The sequence below is a fragment of the Lissotriton helveticus genome, chromosome 7 (genome assembly GCF_964261635.1).
Source record: "Lissotriton helveticus chromosome 7, aLisHel1.1, whole genome shotgun sequence".
NCBI lineage: Eukaryota > Metazoa > Chordata > Amphibia > Caudata > Salamandridae > Lissotriton > Lissotriton helveticus.
The window spans coordinates 1,146,202,710-1,146,230,418 of NC_136068.1; the positions used below are offsets into that span (position 1 = coordinate 1,146,202,710).

At 43.5% G+C, this 27,709-nt stretch overlaps 1 protein-coding gene across 1 annotated transcript in view; it reads right to left on the bottom strand.

Annotated features, from left to right (window-relative positions):
- MAP2K6 (mitogen-activated protein kinase kinase 6) overlaps nt 1-27,709 on the bottom strand; it is a 486,415-nt gene that overhangs the window by 219,289 nt on the left and 239,417 nt on the right. Inside the window, exon 3 of the mRNA XM_078654284.1 lies at nt 563-611. Coding sequence (XP_078510410.1) covers nt 563-611 — 49 coding nt within the window. The remainder of the gene's footprint in view (nt 1-562; nt 612-27,709) is intronic.

The following is a 27,709-nucleotide window of genomic DNA, read 5'->3' on the forward strand; positions in this document are numbered from 1 at the left end:
CAGTCAGGTATAGCTTGGTTGCAGAGGCACAGTATGCATGGAATCCATATGGATTCCTATGGAATGTTATGCTTGAATTAGTCTCGGCCACTGGTAATTACAGAGGGCAAAGAGTTTACAAATGTTAACAGATTCAAAGTATAAAATATGTAATACGTACTGTAACAGATTGCTAAAACCATTAGCAGAGTAGATAGGTCCCAAAAGTGAGACCAATTGGGTTTGCCAATGCTTGTTGCATGTAAGTGCCCATTGTACAAAATTAGAATGGTGCGGTGGGTGGAATAAAAATGTGCACTATTATAACCAAAGACCAGTGAAGAGGGTTGTCTGACAGCGATTATAAGTAAGTATTTTATAAATACCATTTTATTAAAATCAAAAGGTCTTAGATAATGTCAGCTCTAAACACGAATTGAGATCACCTAAACAATACCTGCCTAAGCTCGTTCAGCTACTGCTGTGTTTCTGACCCTCTTTCTCATAGAAAAAAACAGATTAGACGTGCTGAAAGGTTAAAACCGTAATTATGCAAAAACAATAGCAACAACTATAATTTTACCTTGTCCCCAATTGAAATGCAAGCTTTGGAGTCCAAATCTCTGGGCGGCCTGTGGCAGAGAAAAAAAACACAAAACTTCATTAAGACTTACGAAAGGATCAAGGGCACAGGCGTATGCGTCACAGAACCGACAGGGTATTGTAGTCTTCACTAAAGAGATGAATGTACAATGTTTATGTAATGGAATACAGGTCATCTATTGCTTGAAGATCAAAAGATACAGGGTTGTAATAAATAACTCATGCACAACGTATTCAATAGCTTATTGATGCAGGTAAGTCTTGGGAAGACCCATGTTCAATGTGAATGATCAACATTGTTAGACCTAGAACCAAGCCTGTCCAAACAATAAGGTTCTTCACAAGAGCTTAGATCTGAGCAGTGAGCACCCGATCTCTACTAAAAAAACTGACTGAAATTCCAGTCCCGCTTGTTCTATATATGAGGATACTAGCCTGGGCATCTGCTGCTGAGATGTGCATATAAGCTACAAGACATGTTTGTATCTTGCCAAGTCAAATCAGCCTTTAATACGTTCCAAGTGAATAAAATGGATAAGACCAGGTTAAAGAAATAACTGCATTTTGTATTAGCATTGCATAGAATCTTTAAGTCTCTGACAGCACACACATTAGTACTACAACCATATACTCTTTTATAAAGAGGAGTGAAGATCAGAAATACAGTAAAAAGCTATCGCCAACGGGGTAATTTAAGGTTTGGCAGAGCAGGAAAAACTCTGTAAACCTGCGGGTGGCTCTCTCCATCAAACCTTTGGTGTCCCCACCTCACTCAGACATCAGAGAACACCTTGGTTTCACAGCAATGCCCATTGTTCACAGCGCTTTACCCTTCAGTATCCACAACAGGGAGTCTAAGGGGATGTGTTTGAACTGAACTGGAACATTCCATTTCATTGTAGGTTTCCTCCCTTGATTTACCAAGTTTTGAGGGATATTCTACAGGACCAGGTCTTTGTCATTTTCATCACCCTGGACTGACTGAGAAAAGTGTTGTACATTTATTTTATTTTTATTGATATAGGTTTTATATAGGGCTAGCTAGACCCGAAGGTATCAGAGCGATTTACAGAATAGAGAGCAAGGCAATAATCCAGTCTTTGAGTATAAAATGCACAGCAATCTTAGGTTCAAATACAAATAATATATACACATGAGAAATAAGATATTAGGCAATGAGGATTGAATACAAAACAGAAAGCACCATATGTATACGGACAGAAGTTAGGCCCTAAGGGTTGTTAATGGTTGTAGACGAAACACATATTTTGAGATCCAGAGAGAGAAAGACCTTCTAGGCAAAAGAGGCCGACAAAGAAAGCAGCCAACTGTTCAACAGGTTCAGAACTGAGAGCGATAGAGACTAATTGAGCAGAGTTCAGGGATTGCTTCTATGTTCCAGAATGTGTTGAGGAGATGGTGTTTCAGGTCTCTTTTGAAGCTAGTGACGAAGGTGTTGCATGGTATGTCCCACAGGGGAGAGTTCCATATGCTGGGGGTGTTACCCGAGAAAGAGCTTGCCTTGGTCAATTTCTTTTTATCTTTGGGAGGAAGTGTGTTGTAGCTTCCCAATGATCTGGTTACATGACCTCTCCTTGTGACCCCCACCCATTGTTCCTCTCAGGACAGATTTCTTCTCTCAGTAGGAGTGGCAGGTACTGTTCCCAACCTCCATAGTCTAGCCACCATATCTGGAGATTAAGCGAGGGCACCCAAGCTCCTTTTAGCTGATCCTGGATGTGGTTGACAAGATTATTTCAGTTCCGTCTTCCATCCTCCAAGGATGTCGTCTCTAGAAGGTCGAATATATTTTTTGCCTGGTGTGCGGAATATGACGTGCCTACCAGAAGGACTCACTTGTCCGAGGCCAATCGTTTCACTGGGAAATGTCAATTGGTGCTTGCAGCCTTTCAGAATTTATCAGGCTTTCAGATCAATCATCCAACATCCTGTTAACAATTTTTCAGGGACTCGTGAATGTATCTCTGCCTACTCCATTTGTTATGGCTCAATTATTACCTTTGTATTGACTTTTTCGATGTTTGATCCTTTTGAGCTCCTCCATAGCGGTCGGTTGGCATTGTTAACTTTCAAAACTGTTTTCGCGGCACCTCATAAGATGGCGACCCAATAGGACGTGTTCTCGGGTCTCTCAGCTCCAATCCGGCAGGGTCTCATTCATTTAGCGATGCAGTGGGGCCCCTGAGGTTGAAGACTCCCCCCGCCCCGCAGGATATTCTGCTGGTGTGGGGGCCATCCGATCGCGAGTGCCGGGTCTGACGCTCGCCGCGAGGCAATCCCCTGGGGCAGATTCGGCATCGGAGCGCAGCCAGGCCCGGACTGGCAGTGGCGGGCACCGGGCAATCCCCCGGTGCGCCGCAAGGGTGGGGGCCGGTTTTGGGCCCTGGGGGCCGTTTTTGTTACAGGGCCGTTTTTGCAGCAAAGCTGCAAAATCGGCCCTGTAACAAAAACGGCCGAAAACCGGCCCCGGCAAAGAGCTCAGTCGCACCCCCAGGGGGCCGGCCGAGCACTTTGCCAGGGCCGGTTTTCGTTCTCAGTCCGGCCCTGAGCGCAGCCAGGCTGCAGACGCCACGAGGGGGCTGTCGCGGTGAAGAATGGGACACTGCAATGGAACTCCCCGAGCCCGGAGCGCAGACACACCGGAGGTGACTGAACATTAGGTGACAACGTCCAGTGGTGGAGCTTCGCCGGCCGGGGCTCCGGAGTGGGAGGAGCCGGCCTTGGCTATCTACGCGAGGCTCCGTCTCAGGGGAACTCGCAGGTCCAACGAGTTTGGAACCAACAAGTTTCAAGGAGGAGCCGTCCCTGAGAGGCCAGGGTCTAACATCGCGGAAGCCAACAAGGGAAGTCAAGATGCAGCAGCAAGGAGATCGGCAACTACGGCTTGACACCCCCCGCCCACTGGTGAGTTCAGAGACCGCTTCAGCGGCCTAAAAGTGGATGAGAAGAGCGGCGGTGTTGTGTGGACTGCTACCCCCCTGTGCAGTCTGTTGGCTGGGTCTGGGCCATGGCCCATTGGCATTATAAATGCACGACAAGGGGCCAGGAGGGGACCCTTAAAGAGCTGATCACATGCCCTGCAACAGCTACAGCGGGGGCTCGTCCCTCAGGAGATCTGCGGTGTGCAGTGGACAGGGGCTAAGAGACCATCTGGAGGCATCTTTACCCGGTGAGAGTGGACAAAGCACCAACAGCCCCTGGCCGGACCTCTCATTCCCGGGGGAGCGCTTGGAGGCACGATCCCAGCATTGAGCCCTGGCTTACAGATCTGGGAGCCCTGCAACCCTCATGTCTTCCCCTGTTCAAAGGGCATGTGCGGCACCGACCTACTGGGACTGGGAATGACGTCGAACTGACTGTGGTCTAACCCGGAGGCGCAAGATCGTTTGTGGGGTGGCGCAGGGCCTAGCAATAGCAACCCGGCCCCGGAACACGTATTGGAGGGCACTGAGCAATCCCTACAGTGTAAGCCCAGAACAGCGTGCCCACCTGAGTCTCAGCGGCTACACCGGGAGAGGCCTCCGATCCTAGCGGAGGGAGTAGGGAGGAGCCCCCTAGGCCAGCCGGCTGTCCACCTGCCCTCCGGGCATCACAACAAGTTACTGCGGCGTTTGCCGCAGCCTGAAGGTGTCGACATCTTGCAATGGCGGCAACTAAGGGTCGGAAAGACAGATCAGTAAAGGAGATGTTGCTCAAACCGACCAACTCGCAGGCTGATGGCCAGACCACCTCAAAGACTGTGATGTATTCCTATAGGTTCTGTATCGATCCCCCTATTCCTGACCCTATTCTGGTTAACAAATTAACTAGCAGCCATCCCATGATGCAGAAACCGTTATCTGATTACGCCAGACCACGGCACAGGAGCGCGTTATCTGATTAGGTCATAACGCTTGCCATCTAATTAGGCAAGCAATATTCCTCCAGCCCCTGATAAGGCATACGGAGTTCTCAAAACAAATCAAACCTATGACAACCTGGGAAAAACCCTGCGGCCATTGTTTTGATTTCACCGAGAACTTCAGTAAAAGAATGTGCTAACGACCAGCTCGTATGACATCCTTATTGACGTATCTATGTCCATCCTTACGTCAATCTCGGCACCTTACAGGTATAAATATTACCGATATTGCCTTAAGCAAACACACGCGGTGGTGACGAGATCGGAGCAGCGAGACTTGCCGAAGCTCAGCAGAGAGCGAAGCCCACTGACGCTGCCCCGCCTTCCTGACGCGCTGAGAACGAGACGCTGCCTTTCTCCTGCCGAGAAATCCAGCTCCGGCGCTTCCGAGCAGCCCTTGCAGGCAGCCTGGAATATCGAGACCAAAGATGAGAGATACCATCCCTCAATCATCCTAGATTCAAGGTACGGAACTGAATAACCCCTTGCAGAGAATTCTTGAATCAGTCACTTGGCAAAACAAACTTAACTTAAACTACTACTTTCTATCCCCGCCCACGTATTAGGCTTAGGTCAGGTACACTGGGGTAGGCGTAGTTAGAAGCACCAGTTGAGTACGATTAGTCAAATGTTTATATGTATGTATCTATTTTATCCATTTTAAACCACCATATGGCTTAGAAACCATATAAATGTTTTTACAGTATTATTTTATAATTCTGCTTTTATTGTATGCACTTTACTTAACCATAAGTATTGCGATAATATCGATCCATTTCTCTTGTACGAGAAAAGAGACTGATCAATAAATAACATCTTTTATTGAACACGCCCGTCTCTTCCTTTTCTCTACAATCTGGTGAAACTAAGAATGCACGTACTGACTGAGTAAAATAAGTTGTCTTTTGTTTTCACACGACTCTAGAGATACACTCTTGATTAGGGGAGAGCAAAGTTGTCATGTTCTATGGTTGTCAGAAACTAAATCCCTTCTTGTCTATCCAGGGAGGTTCAACTCCTCCTTGCCTATTCGAGAAAGTTTCTAGTGAACTCTGAGCTAGCTGGCAAACCCAAAACTTTAAGTCTAATATCGACAGTAGAAGACCTAGTTAACGTCTGGTCTAGGTCTATACTATTGGAGGTATTATTCCAATGCGCAGAGCCTATTGGGATAATAGGAACTACACTACAAGACCGCGGAGGAGACAGAGGGAGCAGACGGAGTAGAGGCCCCAGTTGGCTGATCCTTCCTTAAATCTCTTTTCTCCTCCCTCTGTGAGGACCTGTCGACTATGAAACGAGGCCTCTTGGCTGACTTGGGGGATGAGCGCAAAGACGTGGAATCCCTTGGGGAGAGGGTCAACACCCTGCAGGAACGTAAAGCTGGTTGCGAAGAGGAATGAGAGAGCCTTTTTTCAGCAAGAAGTCCTCCTGTTACAAGAACAGAACCTTGACCTCCAGGCCCACACGGACGACTTGGAAAACAGGTCCAGGCGAAACAACATTTGCATCCTTAGCATGGTATACGGATCGGAGGATACCAACATTGAGGCACTGGTGGTTGACCTCTTTCCCTTGCTCCTGGGCGAATCTCAGGACTTTCAGATCAAGCTGGACCGCACCCATAGAGTTGGTCCTCGGAGAGCTACCCCACCCTTCCAGCAGACATCCAGACATGTGCGCACAATTTCCAGATTAAGGAGCTCATACTAGGAGTGGCCAGGAACAACTCCGCTTCCCAATACAAGGGCCAGAGGCACTGTACCAAGACTTAGCAGCATCCACATTAGTGACGAGCAAGGCATTCAGACCCATAACTGCACACCTACGGGCAGCTGGCATCTCATACTCATGGGGAACCCCCTTTTGGATGATTTTCACTTTCAAAGGGGAGCTCAGGTATTTGCGCTCTTTCTCAGTGGCCTACAAGCTACTGAACACTGATGAACTTACAGTAGAGAAGCCGCAACAGAGCAACTCAAGAAAAAAACATGAAGCGGTCATGGTTGGACCACCATCAAGCTCCCGAGCCAGACACTGCGACCTGACCTGGACACCATGGGGCTCCCTCTGAGTAGTCGTTGACCACCACAGAAGAATAATCGGCGAACAATTGGCTGTCCTTCATGTACGTCTTCAGGGACACTTTACCATAAGCACGGAGATGTGTCCAGGGCAGAGGGGACAGGGACTGGGGGACACCGGCCACTGGTACCCGCAGCTTATTTCCCAGGAGCCGAAAGCGCCAGACATTTGTTTGACAAATGAAATATTTCTATATTTGTAGAGTTGTTTTTGTTAGGGCTTTCTTTATCTTTTCTGCTCTCCTCCCCCATTCCTCTACATGTCTGGCTCCGCACACCGGGGCCCGGGGACATACCAGCTCTGCTTCTCTGCACAATGAGATTACCCACAAGATGGGACTCTTGGCACATATTGGCACCTTTTGTAGCTGTACACCTCGATCCCGGCCCACATACTAGCAAATGTTACAATTCTCACTCTGAATGTAAAGCAGATTAATAACCCAATTAAGAGACAGGCTACCCTAGCTTATCTCGAGCATTCAGGCACACAGATTTGCTTACTTTTGGAGCACCCACAGACACCGATCCAAGGTTTTTTCACATCTTTATTTCTCGTCACGCCATACCAAAAAGGCTGGAGTTGCCATCTTCATCTCCTGCAACTTCAAGGGGGTGTTGGGAGCAAAAGTATCTGAAATTAAGGGGCGGATCCTGGCCTTCTCTATATCCTTTGGCGCACACGCTTTTACTCTTCCTTCCATATATGCACCCAACGAGAGCCAAGAGGTGTTCCTTCGTAGAGCAGTCATAGGCTTAACGGTCTCTCCAGACCGGCAGTAACTGGTGGGGGGGGGAAGGGAGGCAATATAAACAGTGTTCAAAATTCAATTAGACTGCTCAGCTCAACGGTAGGGACAAACAGGGGCCTTGTCCGGGAGGCCTTGTGTGGGAGAGAATGGCTACAGGATTTGGGGCTAGTTGACATATGGCGCTCCCTCCATGCCCACACAACAGATTATATATTCTATTCCCAAGCCGATAAGACCTATGCCAGGATTCACTAATTTATAGACTCCCAATCCATGCTTCCTTTGATGCATGCCTCAGACATTGAACCTCGCACGCTCTCAGACCATGCCGCACTGACCCTGACATTAGCAATACCTCCTGCAGAGAGACCACCATACTCTTAGCAGTTGCAAGATACCCTCCTTCATCACCCCGCAGTAGTGCAGCACCTAACCAAGACACTGGAGGAATTCTTAGCTTTCAATGATTCCCCGGATATCTCAATCGTGTCCCTATGGGAAATGCTCAAGCTAGTTCTACACAGGGGGTGGGATAGATGTGGGTGCCTGCTGGCCCACAAACTGCGCGCCCAATGCCAGGCGACTACGGTCCAGAAGGTTTGTGACGCCAATGGCTCTGAGCATACTCAAGATGCAGACATCTCTTGCGCGTTTTGGGGTTTTTACGCTGAACTCAATACGGTGCAATAACTGTCCAAACAGGACTCTCTAAATTACTTGCAGGGGATAACCAATTGCCGACTGACTCCTGACCAGGCCTCCACTCTTGACAGCTCAATCCGCAATGAGTAGGTGATCTCAGCCATTGCCCGACTCAAAGACCTTAAATCTCCGGGCCCGATGGGTTTACCGCTATTTTATTCAATCCCTTTTGTACTATCTTAGCTCCGACACTAACTCGACTTTTTAATGTGCTAGGGGATACTTCTGACATCCCGCCCACAATGCTCCTAGCCTCCGTTGTTGTCCTCCCTAAGCCTGGTAAGGATGGTCAGTACTGCGCCTCCTACCGGGCTGTTAAACGGTAAAAATATTGTATCTTGTTAAATTAGCCTCTGCTCTCAGCCATTTTGTCTACCATCCCCATTTTGTGTTTCTGCAGTGAAGTTGGAAGTTACGTGTTCACTGAAAGCTGGTTGTATTGATAAGGCTCGCGTATCAGAGTCAGCAGCCCTCCCCTGCCAAAAGGCCTACGTGCACAGATGTCTAATCTGTTTGCCCACCAACGCCAGTAACCTCCCTTGCCTATCTACAAAGATGACGTAGGTGGGGTTTATCAGGATTCAACAGTTCAGGATGTAAGCATTGTGCAAGGGGTTGTGTAAGCGTTATATAAAAATGCTGAAGAGGGTTATGTAAAGTGTGATGTAACCATGACAAAGGGGTTTTTGGTGAATTCCTATGGTATAAAATGTATAAAGGTTTGGAACTTTTCTTGTTTGTTCCCTCTCAGCCATCTCAAGAGATATAATAAACTTGTGTTTTGTTCCACTCCAGTGTTGATCCTCATTTACTGAACTTGTAGACAAGAGGGTGTCCCTGCACCGGTGAGACTGATAGGAATCTCACTTCTACAATTGGTGCACATCGTGGGAGTTGATGGAGCGAGATAGAAAACAAAATTTTGTTTAAACTCGCAAAGTCACATTTCCATAACATGAATAAAATTATTAATGATTTGTGATATGTCGTGCTAATACAACTTAGATTAAACTTTACACGTGGGGGGACTAACATGTGTGCTCATAAACGTGCATAAATGTTGCATCTTTTTGTTCGTACAAAATAATAAAATAATTTATTGTTTTCGTTTTTGTCATTACTAACTGCTGCAAACTTAAAAGAAGCATGTGCTTGTTTTGCTTTTCCTTGTCTGTGTGATGTCATTTCTACTATTCTAGGTGCATATGGGTCTCATGGAAAAACGGAGACTGGTAAATATAAACGCTGCTTTATTTGTTTGCAATGGCTAGGTAACATTTTGATTAATCGGGTGGGTTAATTAATTAGTAAACCATGGGGTGGATACAGAATCTACTTTATTTCTTACATTAATACTTTTCTTGTGTTTGTTTTATACTAGAAAACATAAATTGCCTGCTTTTGGGCCTAGTCATTTGAACCGCAGAAAAAGAGCTGACATATAATTCTGCAGAAAGTCACGAGACGCCCATTCTGAATTAAAGCGTTTATTGAAGCTGCATTCACAAAGCAAAAACTGATGAGCTGACATCATTCTGTCGGACATGGCCAAGGTCGAAAGTGAACATTTTGTCAGTCCTTAACTTGGCATCCGCGGAAATATAATGAAAGTCAATGGACGCTGCGAGAATGACTTAATACATTTGTTGCAACATGAGGAAGCTTCTGGCTTCACGTGGAAGGAACAATGGTCTCTATGAAATATGATTTAGTGGAACTTTTTGAGAATTAGGTGACATGTCACTTGTCACTCTGTGGTATATAAATAAATAATACCGGATCTATTTTTGGATGAATGAATGAATAACAGATAGCTCAATAAAATAAGAGTCAAGATTCGAGGTAGTAGGAGTTTCTGCAGGTTTATTACAGCATAAGGACAGGATCAGGACAACCTGCATAGGATGACCCAGCAGCTGCTGGGGCTTGGTCTGGGATGAGCGCGCTAACTTTTAATAACAATACATTGACTTATATACATAGCGCAAACACATAGCATTACATTGCAGTAGGCGTAACAGTGGGTGGAGCAGAAGGCGTGACGCGTAGCAGTCGCGAAAGATAACAGTAAAAAGAGGTGTAACTGGGAGTATACTTAGGCATGTGGTGCAAACGTAACAGAATATGTCATGAATGGGGCGGAAACATTGGAGGGGGCTACCTAAGGAGCCGGGACCTCTAACCTAATGGTGCGCGAAAACTGGCAATGACGTGTTACTAGGAGAAGCTGGGGGCTACGAACTCTGTGCTAGGAGCAGAGACTAAAGTCTGGAGGGTCGGAGCGACATGTACCTAAACCCTATCTGGTATCTGATGTTTAGGGAACATGTTGATATAAACTAGAAGTCATGAGGGGAGAAGCTAACTTGACTCTAAGACTGGACCATGCATTATTCTACATGTAGTGCGTGATGAAGAATATTAAATGACCATTAAATGCAGTATTTCTCTAACGTGGAGCCGAATAGGCTAGACAATGACGGAAACTATTGATGCAGTTCAGTAGCTTAGGAATGCAGAGAAGGAGGACTGAACTGATAGCTGGAATCATAACATACTCTTGGCAGACTCAGAGGCAGAGCCAAGCTGCACCGGGCACTGCGAGGCAGGAAGTAAGTGAAGGGTCGAGGATACAGGTGGGGGCTGTATCGCTCCTTAGCGAGGCTTTTCAGGAGACAGGAGCTGAATCTGATGTCCGGGCCCTTTTGAGGCCTGGAAACGGGGACTTTATAATGGAATAACGTGCACACTGAGAAACGTGGCAACATTACTTTACATAGGCCTGATATTCGTAGTATTCACGAGGACTGGAAACTAACATACCAGAGGTGGACACAACTGTAATTGCGTCATTAATCGGACATGGGGAATAACATATGCATATTGGTCATGCACACATAACATATGATGGATGAAGCGTAGGGACACAGAACATGGCAAAATTTACTTTTCCACATTCCCTCCTTGTCACTACGTTTCCATCAGGAAACATCAATTTTCATGATACCATCTATCATTTCATACAGTACCATTTGCTCGTCTCGAATTGTCTTGGAACGGGATTTAGAACGGGGCTTGGGACTAGGAATACAAGAGGTAGCACAAATGCCGCAAATCGCAGGGCCACATTGTATACAGAGGCAGCAGCTAAATATGATCGCTACTGCAATACCTAGAAAGGACAGGACTTTCCATCCCCATGCGGAAATTATATTCCAGAACCAACCGGACCATGTCCAGGTGCCTGGATCTTGGTGTAACAGATGGGCAATTTTATGGAGTCTGGTTATAGCTGAATAAACAGACGGCGCGTTATTTGGAATGAAAATGCAGCAACTAGATCCGATGACTCTACAGGCCCCGCCCCTATCGGCCAGTATGACGTCAAGGACGAGACGATTTTGCAAAACGACAAATCTCATAGCAGATTGTTCTTCGGTTAAGTTACCTAGAGCAGAGGCAGTCTCATTTACTACAGCTTCAAGGGTTCTTGTTAACCTACGGATCAGTTTACTATTCTGGACAGGTCCTACAAAGAAGAAGAAACCTTTATTGAAATCTGTATACTGTTCTAGAGTAGTTTCAGTATAATCGACAATTGGGGACTCCCTTCTATGTCTAATGTGTACTAGATGTGTGTTTCTGTGATAATCAGATGGGGCTAGAAAAACAGGTGGCAGTAGGAAGGCAATGTAACAGGTTCCCTCCCAATCGAGGGGCAGACGAACATATGCGGTTTGACCACAAATAAAATAGGAATGACGTGAAGCTTTGAAAACAGATTTCCCACTGTCACTATACTGGATAACAGTAGTACATTCACTATGACCTACATGTACAGAACCATAACTACGGACACATAATTCGCCTTTGACAGGTAGTACTGAAATAGCAGGTAAGTCTGGAGTAGTATCAGACTGAACATTCAGGACCATGAAATTCGACGAATAATTACCTAAATTATATACTTCATTTTCTAGATCTAAACCTGTTCTGTGGGGGAGACCTTGCTTGTCTGGGAAACATGTACTGTTAAGAAAAGACATATCTGTTGAGGATGACGTTAACGTGGACCATGCTCCACACGAACCATTGTGTGAGAATGGATAAGGAAAGAGTGGCAGAACTCCCTTCGGTGTCTGGAAAGGGGGGAGTCGACCACACACCCAACAATTAGTGGCATTGCTGGTCTGGTGTGAATAATGTAACATACGGATAAATGTGTTGTTGCGCATAGCAAGGCGGTAAGAATATTCGTGAGGAGGCAGATCACTAAACGTGTGTTCTACTGTAGCATTAGCAGACATATTTACATGAGGAACTGGAAAATACAGATAGAACGCATAGCTGGTGCAGGAAATCAAAATGCTGATGAATAATATGAAACTTAGAAAAACGATACATCTGATTGAACTTCGACTGACTCTCTCACTATGGGGGTCTATTTTATACATGTCAGAAACAGTCTAACCGTTTCACCTAGGGGAGGACTTATACAATCAAACTGACTGACTTATTTTACTAGACCTGAGCTTTAACTTATACTCCTGTTGCGGAGTTTTCTCTAACAAGGGAGGGGTTGTAGTAATGTCTTGTGCGGGACAGTCCTTTAAAACAATGTCTTGACAGTTTTTAAAATCCTGGGAATCCTGGGAAATGTTCTTGGAGACGGGTTTCAATCCATTGAAAAGTTTTACATGAGAAAGATGGACCCACCCCTTCCTGCCTTCCAACTTGACGGCAGTACGGGTGGTCAAGAGGACCTGACGTGGCTCCTTCCAACGTGGTTCCAGCGGACTTGATCTGTCAAAATTTCTGATCATCACCAAGGAGCCTGGAACGATCTCGTGCGGTGCCACCTCGGTATTGTCTGGAAATGCGGCGGCAACCTGTGAACGACATGAGTTGAGGGCAGACATCAAGGAAGCTAGGTAATCTGTCAGCATATTACATGAAACATCGGTAATACTTCGGGGTCTAGGAGTACCCCACATGTTAGGGGGGCGGCCGAATACGACCTCATACGGGGACAGACCTGATCTAGAATGTGCGACCATGCGCATATAAAACAGAGCGACTGGCAGAGCTACTAGCCAGTCCACACCTTTTTCTTTACAAACTTTGGCAATACGGATTTTCAGGGTCTGATTATGTCTTTCGACTAGACCGGCTGCTTCAGGATGGCGTACACAATGAAACTTCCACTGGTACCCTAACAAAAGGGAAACGTGTTTCATTAACTCTGAGGAGAATGGCTGACCGTTATCAGAATATACGACTCTAGGGAGTCCATATCTAGGGAAGAATTCACGAACCAACTGCTTGGCAGTGGTCGCGGCTGTGTAATCTGGGACTGGATATGCTTCTGTCCATCTGGACAAAGCGCATACAACTACAAGGACATACTTGAAACCTCGACATCGCTCCATCTGAATATAATCCATCTGGAGGACCTCAAAAGGGTGGTCAGGGGGCTGGAAACCACCTTGTTCCACCGGGACACTTTTACCTGGATTAAACTGACAACATATCATACAGGTACGGACTTTCTGCTTGGCTGCAGCTCGTAAATGCTTGTTGAACCAAATGTTCTGGATACTGTCTAACATAGCTTTTTCTCCTAAATGTGCTGGACTATGTGCGGTATTAATAATGACTTGAACCATAGAGTCGGGGAGAAACCATGTGGCTCTACCCTTCGTTAACCATCCTTGATCTGTCTGGACCCCTCCTTGTTCAGACCATTTCTTGATTTCATCGGGAGTAGCATGTAACTGTATATCTATGACGTCTTGAGTAGGGTCCTTAACTGTCATGCATGTAGTCGGATCTGGAGTATGTGTCTGATTAACTGGAATGTCTAGAGTCTGTGCTGTAAGCTTGGCTGTGCGATCTGCTAGATCATTACCTTGGGAAATAATGTCAGTGACTTTCGTATGTGCTTTGCATTTCATGATAGCAATGGATGTCGGTAAATGTATGGCTTCTAACAGGGCTTGAATAAGGAGACCATGCTGAATCTTGGTTCCATGAGAAGTCATGAAACCTCTCTCCTGCCAGAGCACTCCGAAGTCGTGTACAACTCCGAATGCGTAACGTGAGTCTGTGTAAACATTAACTTTCAGGTTCTTGGCATGTATACAAGCTTGTGTCAGAGCGACTAGCTCTGCTGCTTGAGCAGACAGGGTGTCAATACGGTGTGTTTCAATAACTTCAGTGTCAGTAGTCACTGCATACGCTGCGACTAGTTCTCCTGTACTAGTTCTCATACATGAACCATCCACATAAAGTGTCAGGTCGGGATCTGGTAACGGAATGTCTGTCAGGTCTTGTCTTGGCTTTGTCGTAATGTTAACTACTTCCACACAATCATGTGGGTCTGGATTTGAATTAACTGATGGTAACAGTGTAGCAGGATTCAGGACGTTGCAGCGTCTAATTTCTATGTGTGGCTGGAACAGTGTCAATTCATAACCTGTTAAACGTGCAATTGTCAAGTGCTGTGTTTGTGTTCGGTTTAAAAGAACTTCTACGGAGTGTGGAACTTGTACGGTCAGGGAATGCCCTAAAACTATGGAATCACTTTGTCTGATAGCTAGTGCTGTGGCTGCAACTAACTTGAGGCACGCAGGCAACGCCTGGGCGACTGGATCTAATGTGCTCGAAAAATAAGCACAGGGCTTGTATTGTCCTGCTTGACCTTGTGTAAGAACAGATAATGCTGTACCTTCGCGTTCAGTAACAAAAAGTGTAAAAGGCTTACTGTAGTTCGGTGTGGCTAGAACTGGAGCTTGACATAGGGCTTTCTTTAACTCGTTGAAACTAAGTGTATGGTCAGATGTCCAAGGGAGGACAGTCGATACGGCTGCCTCCTGTGTCGTTAACTGTATCAGTGGCTTGGCTAGAAATGCATACTGGGGAATCCATTGTCTACAATAAGAAGTAAGGCCGATAAAGGCACGTACCTCCTTCTGGGTTCTGGGCGGGGGAAGACTCGCTATTAACTGGATACGGTCTGGTGTCAACTGCCTACCCCTCTTGGACAGCAAGTGTCCTAAGTATACCACTTGCTGGACACAGAATTGAAGCTTCGAAGGTGACACCTTGTGCCCCATCTCGGCTAGAAAATACAGGACTGTAAGGGATGCTCGCTCGCAGGCACGTTCAGAACGGGCTGTGATCAGGAGATCATCGACATACTGGAGCAGGGCAGTGTCAGTTGGCATGTGAATATTGTCTAGTTGTCTCTTGAGTGCTTGACTGTAAATACTAGGGCTTTCTGTGAAACCTTGAGGAGCGCGTGTAAACATATAGCTCCTTCCATTTAAACAAAATCCGAAAAGAAACTGGCTGTCTGGATGAATTGGAACACTAAAAAATGCATTCTTGAGGTCTATGACAGTGAAAAACATGGCTTCGGAATCAATGGCTGTTAACAGGGAAGAAATGTCTGGGACAACTGGGTACTGAGGAATAATACATTTATTAAGCTCTCGTAAATCAATCACTAATCGATATACTGGGGGTGCTTTTGGATCAGTACGTTTCATGACTGGAATGATCGGAGAATTGCATACATTGGAGTCAGTTTCTACAACTACTCCTTGAGCCATGAGCTCGTCAATAATTTTGGATAAGGCTGCTACAGCCTCAGGTGGCAATCTGTACTGTCTGATTCGGGGTAACACTACACCTGGTTTGAGAGTCACACGATGGGGTGTGATTTGCATATAACCTACATCAGTTGGACCTTGCGCCCATAAATGCTGTGGAACTTTAGACAATCTCGAATCAAAATCTCGTAATACATAGTGACCCTTGAAGTCACGTAGGAACAGACGTATTCCCTCTGGGGAACAGCAAATAACTGCACCTAACTCTTTCAGTGTCTTAATACCTAATAGATTTTCTGGACATGACTTAGTAAGTAACAGATCAGTAGTACGGGACAATGGACCTACTTCTAGAGTAACTGGCTTTGATATCTCATTAACTATTGGCTTTCCTGAAAATCCAAGGGAAACATTTCTTGAGCCTGAGAGCGGAGCCCCTGGAACTTCGGCATGACTAATTGTGGTCCTACTTGCCCCTGTATCGATCAAAAACTTTCTGTCTTTCCCTAATACTTGACTGTGAACATAGGGACCTTCTTGATCTACAGGTATCTCGATGAGAGGCAAGCCTACCTCCCTCTCTAGGCTGTTTCATGAATATGGCTGGTACTCTGGATACTCGGACTGTGCATACTGGTACATCTGTGATGTGACATGCTGTGTTGCAGCAATAGGCTGCGGTGCTGTAACTGTCTGTGGTGCATTCTGTAGCGGGGGAATCTGTGAAACTTGTTCTTGTCTAGGCGGACGTGGTCTTTCTTTAGTCTTACCAGTAGCTATGTTGTGTTTCAGAACTGCACACTCGTTTATAAAATGACCTGGCTGTTTACAATAATTGCATGTCCCTTTAACGGGAGCTGCAGGATGACTGGCTTGATTCGGACCCCTCTTCTGACTGTCTTGAGGAACAGATTGTGCAACTAGCACTTTCATTTTCGTGTCTTTCATACGTTTTCTTTCGTGTTCTTGCTCTTCCCTGATTCTATTCTGGTGATACTGGAGCATCTGGAGCATCTGGGACGGAGTATTTGCTTGCCAGGTGCTTTCGACTTTCAAAACTCGATTTTTAATTTGTGGGCTTGAATTCTCGACTAATTTGGTAACAAAAAGATGAGGGTATGACTCACTACTTGTCTTGAGACCACTATTGATACTGAAACATTTCTCAAATCTAGAATAAAAATCACTAATATCTTCATCTTGTTTCTGTTTACAGGCTGAGATTGCATCCCAGTCTTCTTTTCTCGTTGTCAATAATCTGGGTAAAACTTGAATCAATAATTCTGGTAATTCTTTACATTTATCTCCAAGACCGGTACCTGGTACTCGTGCCTTGTCTTCAGCTTCTAGAGCTGCCCAATCGATCTTTTTCTCTCCCACCTCCCATTCCTTTTCCTTTAGCTTTTCATACACCCCTGCGGGTAACAGGACCTTTAACATTTTAATGATATCTGGGTACGTGTATTCTCCCATACGGAGCATGTCTTTTAATTCTCTATGGAACCCTGCTGGATCTTTGTCATGACAGGGAATTAATTTCTTCATTTCAAGAAGTTCCATCTTTGATATTGGAGTGTATACAAACACTCGTTGCATTACGCCACCCGCCCCTTGGACTGGGTGGACTTCTCGTAACGGATTCTGTCTATCTAAGTAGAATGATTTACTTTCTGGGGGTGAGACATGAACAAAATGCGGGTTCAGAAACGTTCTATATTTGTGGCGCTGTTCTAGAATGACACTAATTAAATCGGTACCTAGACCTCTCCATCTATACTGGAGTAACTCGTTCAGGATATCGTGTAACGGACCTGGATCAGAATGTTGACCCTCATACAGAGTAATGAGGTGCTGGATCATATACATACCCACCAGTCGTTGCTTGGCTGGGGGCAGTTTCAGAAACATTTGTGCCACTATTTCGTCTGGAAAAGTGGTAGAATCAGTAATCCATCGGACTGCTGATCGGGCTAGTTCTTGTTCATGCATGGTACTTAATTCACTGTAACCGACTCGTGATTTCAGAATGTGATCGGTAGCTTGAAATACTTGTTCTAGAGAACCTTGTTCTGGTGCTGGATGATGGAAAATAGACTTGGGTTCTAGACGTAAATGGCGATCTGGAAATCTAGATTTTCCTACATACGCTATTCTGGCGGAATTCTCGTTCTCTTCCTCTTCAGGATCAGAGATACTTTCTTTCTCGCTTACTTGTGCTGCTTTACGTTGTTCGTGTAACCTTATTATTTCTTTACGAATTTTCTTGTACATACTCTCCATGGCACCGACGGTCTTGTGCTTACCCTCGGCTATATTATCACTCCACCTTGTCAGGATTCTCATTTCGGCGGGATCTTTAGACTGGTAATCTTGTTCTCTTATTAGACAATTGATCAGGAACTTTAATATCATGAGCTGAATCTCGGCTTTTCTTTGAGACATAATCTCACCAATACTTTCTGGATCATCCCCTGTACGGATGAAACGATATATTCTGTCTAGATCTTCTTTCATATTCGGTAAGGTGACTAGATACTCGGTCACTTTTCTTACGCGGAATGAATATAAAACCATATTATCCTCGCCTGGGACTGGATCATAGCAACATTCGGCAAGGGATTTTCTTATTTCTGCAACAGACTGATATCTAGGCGTACGCTGTGATGCTTGTGCATGTAATTCGGCTAACGTTAAACGCTTGTGTGGCGGCGGGGTTTGAGGAGGACCTCCTCCTGCGGCCCCTAGACTAGAATCATCTACTGAGGCTCTACGTCCTGGCAGAGTGGGAAATGGAACTGTAGGCTGGACCGGGGGTACCGTAACAGGTACTCCGGTGTCTGGAGGAGCGGGAAGTGCCTGATTTGCAGGGACTGACGGAGCGCGAACAGGATTCGCATATTCTGGGACTGTGTCGTCCAGATAGGACGAAATAAAAATATCAGCTGCGGTCTGTTTGTGACGTAGCTTAGTCGGAACTAATGGTGGCGGGAAATTACTGGATGCCTCTGGGGTCGCTTTTGGCAAACCTTCGGCAAGAAGAGGATACATACCCTTAATGAGGGCATGCCTCTGTCTGTCTGACTGTTCGGCTTTGACTTGTTCACCTATCTCGATTAATTCTCTTTCTTGGGCTCGTTCTCGGGATTCTCTACTTAACTCCGACTTTCTGACTTCCTTTTCCGTTCTTCTATGAGCTTCCTTACGCCATAACTCGATGGCATCTTTCTGTGACTGTCTGGCTTTCTTTTTCCATAATGCTTCTTCTACTCGCATGATACATTCGGCATCCCATGTACCCGATACGGGCCATCTATACTTTTCTTCTAACTGTTTGGTATACTCTACCCATAAATCTAGATACATTATGGCGCTTATGCCATGTTTCTGATACATAAAATGACCTGGACTGTCCCTGGGCGGGACAGGAACTGCTTCCTCTAATAAACCCTTTCTAGTTTTTAACTGACGTAACTTGGAAAAGAGCGGCATTGTAAACTTGAATCGGAACACAATACAATACACGAAAAACAATAACAATTAGGAAAACAATTCAGGCATACCACGACATTGGAAAGACATTAAACAACATTATAAATGACAGTTCGAACAGAATATTACCTGGAATACTGAGAACAGAAACAGAACAGAATTTCTCGAGAACGGAACAGACTAGAATTACTGGATGCACTGCTGTAACAGTACGGAACATACCGGTCCCATAAAGGGACGCATCAAGACCCGTATCCACCTAGGTGAACACTTCGTTTGTGAGTCTGGGCACCACCAACCCACGGACCAGGAGTCAATTTAGATTGGTCCTGTCTAGATACTACCCCAGCAATGGTACTCACCGGGCAGCACGGAACGGAAGGCCTCGGACGGGACTGGACTGCTACGACGACGGACTTCGGACTTCAGTTACAGGTGGGCCTCCGGATACCTCGGACCTTGGACTCTCGGCTTGGGCTCTGGTCGGGACTCGCCGCGTTCCTCCACCGTCTCGTTTGGATGCTGGACCGCCTCCTCCGTCTCCTCCGTGGGCCTGAGGGATACTTGAGCAGAAATATCTGCCACTGCGCAGAAGAGTTCCGTCACGACTGCAGAGGGTCAGGGGGTCGGCGTGGCTTCACCGACGCGTGGGGAAAGGGCAAGTCCCTGTTCGGGCGCCATTATGTGGTATATAAATAAATAATACCGGATCTATTTTTGGATGAATGAATGAATAACAGATAGCTCAATAAAATAAGAGTCAAGATTCGAGGTAGTAGGAGTTTCTGCAGGTTTATTACAGCATAAGGACAGGATCAGGACAACCTGCATAGGATGACCCAGCAGCTGCTGGGGCTTGGTCTGGGATGAGCGCGCTAACTTTTAATAACAATACATTGACTTATATACATAGCGCAAACACATAGCATTACATTGCAGTAGGCGTAACAGTGGGTGGAGCAGAAGGCGTGACGCGTAGCAGTCGCGAAAGATAACAGTAAAAAGAGGTGTAACTGGGAGTATACTTAGGCATGTGGTGCAAACGTAACAGAATATGTCATGAATGGGGCGGAAACATTGGAGGGGGCTACCTAAGGAGCCGGGACCTCTAACCTAATGGTGCGCGAAAACTGGCAATGACGTGTTACTAGGAGAAGCTGGGGGCTACGAACTCTGTGCTAGGAGCAGAGACTAAAGTCTGGAGGGTCGGAGCGACATGTACCTAAACCCTATCTGGTATCTGATGTTTAGGGAACATGTTGATATAAACTAGAAGTCATGAGGGGAGAAGCTAACTTGACTCTAAGACTGGACCATGCATTATTCTACATGTAGTGCGTGATGAAGAATATTAAATGACCATTAAATGCAGTATTTCTCTAACGTGGAGCCGAATAGGCTAGACAATGACGGAAACTATTGATGCAGTTCAGTAGCTTAGGAATGCAGAGAAGGAGGACTGAACTGATAGCTGGAATCATAACATACTCTTGGCAGACTCAGAGGCAGAGCCAAGCTGCACCGGGCACTGCGAGGCAGGAAGTAAGTGAAGGGTCGAGGATACAGGTGGGGGCTGTATCGCTCCTTAGCGAGGCTTTTCAGGAGACAGGAGCTGAATCTGATGTCCGGGCCCTTTTGAGGCCTGGAAACGGGGACTTTATAATGGAATAACGTGCACACTGAGAAACGTGGCAACATTACTTTACATAGGCCTGATATTCGTAGTATTCACGAGGACTGGAAACTAACATACCAGAGGTGGACACAACTGTAATTGCGTCATTAATCGGACATGGGGAATAACATATGCATATTGGTCATGCACACATAACATATGATGGATGAAGCGTAGGGACACAGAACATGGCAAAATTTACTTTTCCACAACTCTCAGCCAATGGGACGTCGAGGATTTCTGAAAACTTTCCTTTGCTAGTTTAGTTAGCGTAGAAAGGTATAAAAAGTCATGCCCTTAGGGTTGGGCTGGCTGCTGCTTTCTGACTTTCCGATGAGGGTGATGTGCTACTGGACTTTGCGTGGAGCACGTAAGAATCCTCAAAGAACTTTACTTTAATTTCTATCTATTTAGCTCAGTTAGAGAATTAGGTTTTAGAAATGCTAAACTTTATATATTTTCTTTAAAATTGTTTCAATTGCTTAAATAGTAATTTTCTCATATTTCATTATAATCATGCTTGCATTATTGCTAATAAACTTCATTTATAAAACTTTCAACTTATATACCATAATTTAGAAAATAAAATCTTACTTTTGACAAACAAGCTGGTCTTGGTTATTCAGAAGTGTAGGTTACTATTAGCTAGATCACGTCGCCTATGGTGGTCATTTAAATGGTTGGGTTTTATTCTAATGATAATATTCTTTCTGCAAATGTATAAATATGTATATAGTTTGTAGATAATGTGTATATAGATTTATTCTGACCACCTGATTCAGTAGGCCCAAAATATATCAAGTTTATAAATGGGTCCATATTTAGTTTAGAATTTTGTTTATAGGTTATGAAGTTGGGTAGCGTAGTTTATGATATATTTTCTATAGCCCGCTGGATCAATTCTCTGGTAGCAGAAATTGATGGTTGCTAAGAGGTAACCAAGGTAATATGTTGGTTGCTAAGGGTTACATTATGGTATGGAAATAGGATCGATGTTTTAACACATGTTAAGTTTGTTTTTTCGTGCTATCTGTAAGCTATACCGGTATAGATTGTGTGGCGAGAAATTTAGTCACGCAAGCCATCTGTTCTGTTTGTAGTGATATCGCCGAGTATCACAAGAGGTATCGCCGTGTACCATAGTGTTGTCGCCGAGCAGCACAGTTTTAGGGCTAGGTCTGAATCTTGTAAAGTGAGGGTTTTCTAAGAAATCAAAGCAGCATGAGAATAGGGACAAAGCGCCTTCCATAAAACTCACTGTGATGAGAGTATTAGTTATATCCGAGCTTGAGTGAAGGGTAAAATTAACGTCGGTGCATGATTATCTATAAACAGGTTAGAGTCCTGTACGTGTACATGTTTCATATCTATAAACAGGTGAGAGCCCTGTACGGATAACGTCGTTATTTTGCTAACGGTGCATGATTTCTATAAACAGGTGAGAGTCCTGTACGGATTTCATGTGTGTTTGAAATTAGGAAATTTTCCGTGTAAAAGTGCGAGTTTGAATTGTATTTTATGTTCAAGTGGAACTCTTAGAACTTTCACTTCGCGGTGGGTTCAGAGCAAAGCGAGTTCATAATTATACGTGTTAGAAGGGTGGGGTAAGGTTACTCTACTGACAATTGAATATTATCCTTAGTGTGAATAGCGCCGCCTATTCCGAAGTGTGGATACTTGAATGTATGTAAACTATCCTAAATAGTGAAACGAACAGATGTTGTCTTTATAGTCATTGTTAAGAATTAATTTACACTGAAAAGTGCCCTTAAAATGGCGCTGTGAAAAGATTTTGTGAAGGAGGGGTAAGCGCCAGGAGTGAGAAGCGAGAAACCGCAGCTGCTGTGTACGTCACAGAGCCGCGCTGGGATTGGGTGACCTACGTCACTAGCTGTATTCTGATTGGCTCTTAAGTCTCTGACGGCCTGTGAGCTGATTGGTCGTTCGAAAAAAACTCTAAATTTATTGGTTGAGCAGAAAAGTGACGTAGCTCAACTGTCATTGGTTTGTTGGTGTGTTTCGCGCACGGATTGGTTGTTTTGCGGAACATCCCGGAAATATTTTACGAACGAATTTGTGAATTAAATTTAACTTTTAAAAATGAGTTATCATTTTAAACATGTTGAGAAAAAGACAACATTATTTCAGAAATTCAAAAATTTATTTTCACCTGACAAGAAAATCGAAACGCGAGGTGGTAAACTACTTCATAAGTATAAAACACCTGCAGCGTACATGGAAGGTGAATACGGATATCATACTGTCTTATGGTTCGACAGTTGGAAACGCTATACTAAAAACGACGGTGTTTTAACTTGGCCTGATGAAGGTTCATTTAATGTAAGAGTTTTAAGAAATTTACGAGAGAAAATGAATGCTCTTGTTCCAAAACCGAGACCAACTCAATTTGAAGCTTTAGTTGAGTGGGAAGACGAGATGTATCAGTTACAAAGAGAAGCTAGTGGAATTAAAAGACCTTCTAAAAATCCATCTTGGAAAAGAGAAACTCATGAAGATAGATTGCGAATGTGGAGACAGGGAAACATGAGTGAAGGATTGTATTTAATTCATGAAATGGTAATGGGTTCTCCTACAGGGAAATCTATGGAAAGTGAATCTGAGGATGCAGTTATGGAAGAAATATATACAACTACTAGAAAGAATCAGCCTAATCAGCCTTTGAGACCTCCTAGATCATGGTCTACTCCGGTGGTTTCTACTGAAACTTCACCGAGTGCACCTCCAATTAGTGAAGCTCCTAAACTTTATCCAAATAATTGTGAAATCACTGAAACTCCTAGAAGATCAGAATTCGAGAATGCTCGAAATGAAGGTAGACATTTTACAATGACTCCAAGAGCAAGGGAACCTCCAAAAGATTATGCAAGAGAGACAAGAAATGTTGAAGATGTTGATTATAATGAATATTTAAGATCAAAAGAAGAATTAATTAAAAGAATGACAAAAGGCATGGAAGCTGTCACAGTTCCAGTAACAATTGGTCCTGTTCAGCCTGTATTTGATCAAAAGAATACAAACAAAAATGGATTAACTATTCCTTTAAATACAGAAATTCAAAAGGCTGCTGAAAAATTTTATTCAGATTTAACGGAATTAAACACTTCTAAATCAAGAATGCCTGATTTAACTTTTAATGAGGATTTATCTCCAAAAACACCAATGGGTGCTATGTCAGATATAGGGAGTCCTGAAGTCAGGGTAACCACACCAAAACTTGATGTGGCCAAATTAAAAGCGAATATCGAAGAATTAATAATTGGAACAATTGGCCCAGATAGTTTAAGTTACTATCGGGATGATGAACTACTATTCATTTGCAAAAGCATTCAGTGGAAAACGAAAAATAAATATGATCAATTAGAGGATCTAGCTGCAGAACTTGAAATCGATGTGAGTAAACAAAAGAATTTTGCAAAGCATTACAGATTAGACTTTTCAGAAAGTGACATTGAGAGTTTGAACTCAATGGGAAGAATAGTTCACATTAAAGATTTAATTGTCTATATCAAAAAGCTAGGAGAACTGAATAAATGGAGAGTAAAATGGACGAAAAAGAAGGAAGACGAAAGATTGGATAAATTGTCAAAACAATTTCCAATGAGAGAAGTTGCAGGTGGAGGATATGTTCATATCCCGTGGTCGAGACAGGACATTCTGTTATTTACAAATGACTTTCCAAAATTGAGGGAAAAACCAGTCGAGTGGTACAGGCAAGTTGATAGATTTATCAAAGTGTCAAAAGTTCTGTGGATTGATTTAGATGGATTTTTTGACATTGTAGTTCCATCTGATCTTTGGACAGAATGTAAAATATCTATTAGTTGGCCAAAAGCAGAACCTGAACGAATCAAAGAAACAGGTGCTCCAAATCCACTTGTAATGGATTTTTATGAGAAAGTAATTGTTTGGATGAAAAACAAAATTCCACCCAAAGAAGTTGATTGGGTTAAAATAGAAAGAACAGAACAGGAAACAAAAGAATCAGTTCATTCTTTTTATGAAAGACTATTGTTAATCTTTAAACAATACAGTGGTTATGAAAAATTAGATGAAAAAGACATGAGTCATTTTGTCTATAGATTTGTTTATGGACTAAAACCTGAAATTGGAGAAATGATCAGAACTAATATTGTCGGATGGCAATCACTATCTGTAGATGATATTCTAAGAAAAGCAAAATATTGTAGCGATGAAATAGAAGTAAAACAGAAGAAGCTGAAGGAGAAAGCCATGTGGGCTCAGGTAAAGGTGGCTGAGCAACAGATTGCCAGCATGGGAAATAAGAACACTAATTTTGTTCAAACTGGAAATACAAACCAGATACAAGGAAAGTTTAAAGGTAATAATTTCCCAAAGAAATTTAGCCCAAAGATAGAAGAGCTGAAACAAAGATTACCTTGTTTTAATTGTGGCGAAATTGGACATTGGAGGGACGAGTGTCCTCATCCTCCTAAAAACTTAAAGAATCCCTTATTGAATCCACAGATGCAGAATGGTGTTAACCTGCAGCAACAGCTACAGGTGCAACAGGGGTTAAACGAATTTAACATTCAGCGACAGTTACAACAACAGCAACAACAACAGGTGAATAATCGTCAAGACCAATTGCCACAACCACCTTTTCCGAATTGTGGGGGAGTTCAAAAATATAATCCAAACGTGGGATTTCAGGGAAGTGAACAGGTAATAAAACCACAAAAACAGCAAAAGCAGCAAAGGGTTCAAATGCAAAATGCTTCACAACAATTTTTATTAGCAGAAAGTCAAGACAGTGATTCTGATGATTATTGCTGACGGTGCCCGAGAGAGGAGGAAGAGTGTGTTGTTGGAGCCACTCTTGAGGTTGACCAGTCTGGTCCTTATGTAAACGGGAAAGTTAATGATGTAGACATCACTTTTCTAGTGGACACTGGTGCTACCCGTTCTACTGTTAGATCAGTGGAAATTGAAAACCTACCTCTCTCTGGGGATACCATCCAAGTTGTGGGAGTAAGTAATCAGCAAATTAAAACAGACTTAACTGATCCAGTACCAGTTGAAATTGGAAATTACAGAGACAAACATAGATTTGTGGTTTGTAATAGTAGTCCAGTAAATCTATTAGGCAGAGACATCCTATGTAAAATGAATTGCAGAATATATTGTTCTCCTGATGGAGTTGAGTTACAAACAATGGAGGAAGATGGTTTATACAGGATGACAATGATGATGATGGAAGCAGAAGAAACAAAATTGTTTCCTGCATTTGAAGAAAAGGATTTACCTGAAGAGCTAAAAGAAACAGTGAAATCTGAAATATGGGATTTTACTGGGAATGAGATGGGTCTGATGAAAAACGTAGATCCTGTAAAAATTGCATTGAAACAGGGAATAGAATTTCCAAACACTCCACAATATAAAATGAAAACAGAAACAATTGAAGGTATTACACCTATAATTGAAAAATTAATCAAGCAAGGTGTATTAAAGGAAATGAAGAGTAGCTCTTGTAATTCACCAATTATGGGAGTTAAAAAGTCTAACGGAACATTTAGGATCGTACAAGATTTGAGAAAGGTTAATCAAATTGTCATTCCATGTTGTCCTGTGGTTCCAAATCCAGCAGTAATTCTATTTCAGATTCCACATGATGCTGAATGGTACACAGTCATTGACCTTTGCAATGCATTCTTTACTGTTCCCTTACATCCAGACAGTTATGAAATCTTTGCTTTCAGATTCCAAGGTAAGACCCTTGGATGGACAAGAATCCCTCAGGGCTATACAGAAAGTCCTTCAATCTTTAATGAATTATTAAAAAGATCATTAGAAGATTTAGACTTACCAGGTAGGTCTACGTTGGTGCAGTATATTGATGATTTGTTAATAGCTGCAAAGACAAGAGAAAATTGTGTAACAGACACAATAATTCAGTTAAATCGCCTTGCAGAAGAAGGACATAAAGTGTCCCCAGCAAAACTACAGTTTTGCAAACAAGAAGTAAAATATCTTGGTCACAGAATTGCAAAAGGAAAAAGACAAGTAACAATAGAGAGAATAAAAATGATTCAAGCAATGTTACCGCCAAGAACACAAAGACAGGTCAGAATGTTCCTGGGAATGGTAGGTTACTGTCGACAATGGATAAGTGGATTTTCAGTAATTGCAAAACCACTACAAAGACTGACCAAATCAGATGTAAAAGATCCAATTATTCTCAATGATGCTGAGATGGAATCTTTTGAGAACCTGAAAAAGAGCTTATGTCAAGCTCCTGCTTTAGGTATGCCAAATTATGAGAAAGATTTTGAACTGTATTGCAGTGAGAGAGAAGGATGTGCATTATCTGTATTAATACAGAGACATGGAAATTTAAAGAAACCTATTGCATACTTCTCTGCAGTTCTTGATCCAATTGCAAAAGCATTACCAGGTTGTTTGAAAGCAGTTGCAGCTACAAGTATCAGCCTCGAACAAAGTGAAGGAATCATTATGGGATTTCCTGTAAAAGTTTTTGTGCCTCATTCAGTTGAAATATTACTGACAAGAGGTAAGACTCAACATTTAACAAGTAGCAGATTGACAAAGTATGAGAAAATCATACTGGGAGCAGATAATGTTTCGATTTCAAGATGTTTGAATCTGAATCCTTCTACATTACTGCCTGATTCTGAAATTGTTGATGACATTGAGACAGAACATGAATGTTTAGATGTCATGGAATTCTGCACTAAACCAAGAAAAGACATCAAAGACAGACCTTTGTCTGAATCGGATTTTGTCTACTTTGTAGATGGCTCATGCTTAAGATCCGAAGGAGGTGTCTTGAAAGCTTCATACTCAGTTTGTACAGTTGTAGATGTTGAAGAAGCATCATGTCTTGAAGGAGT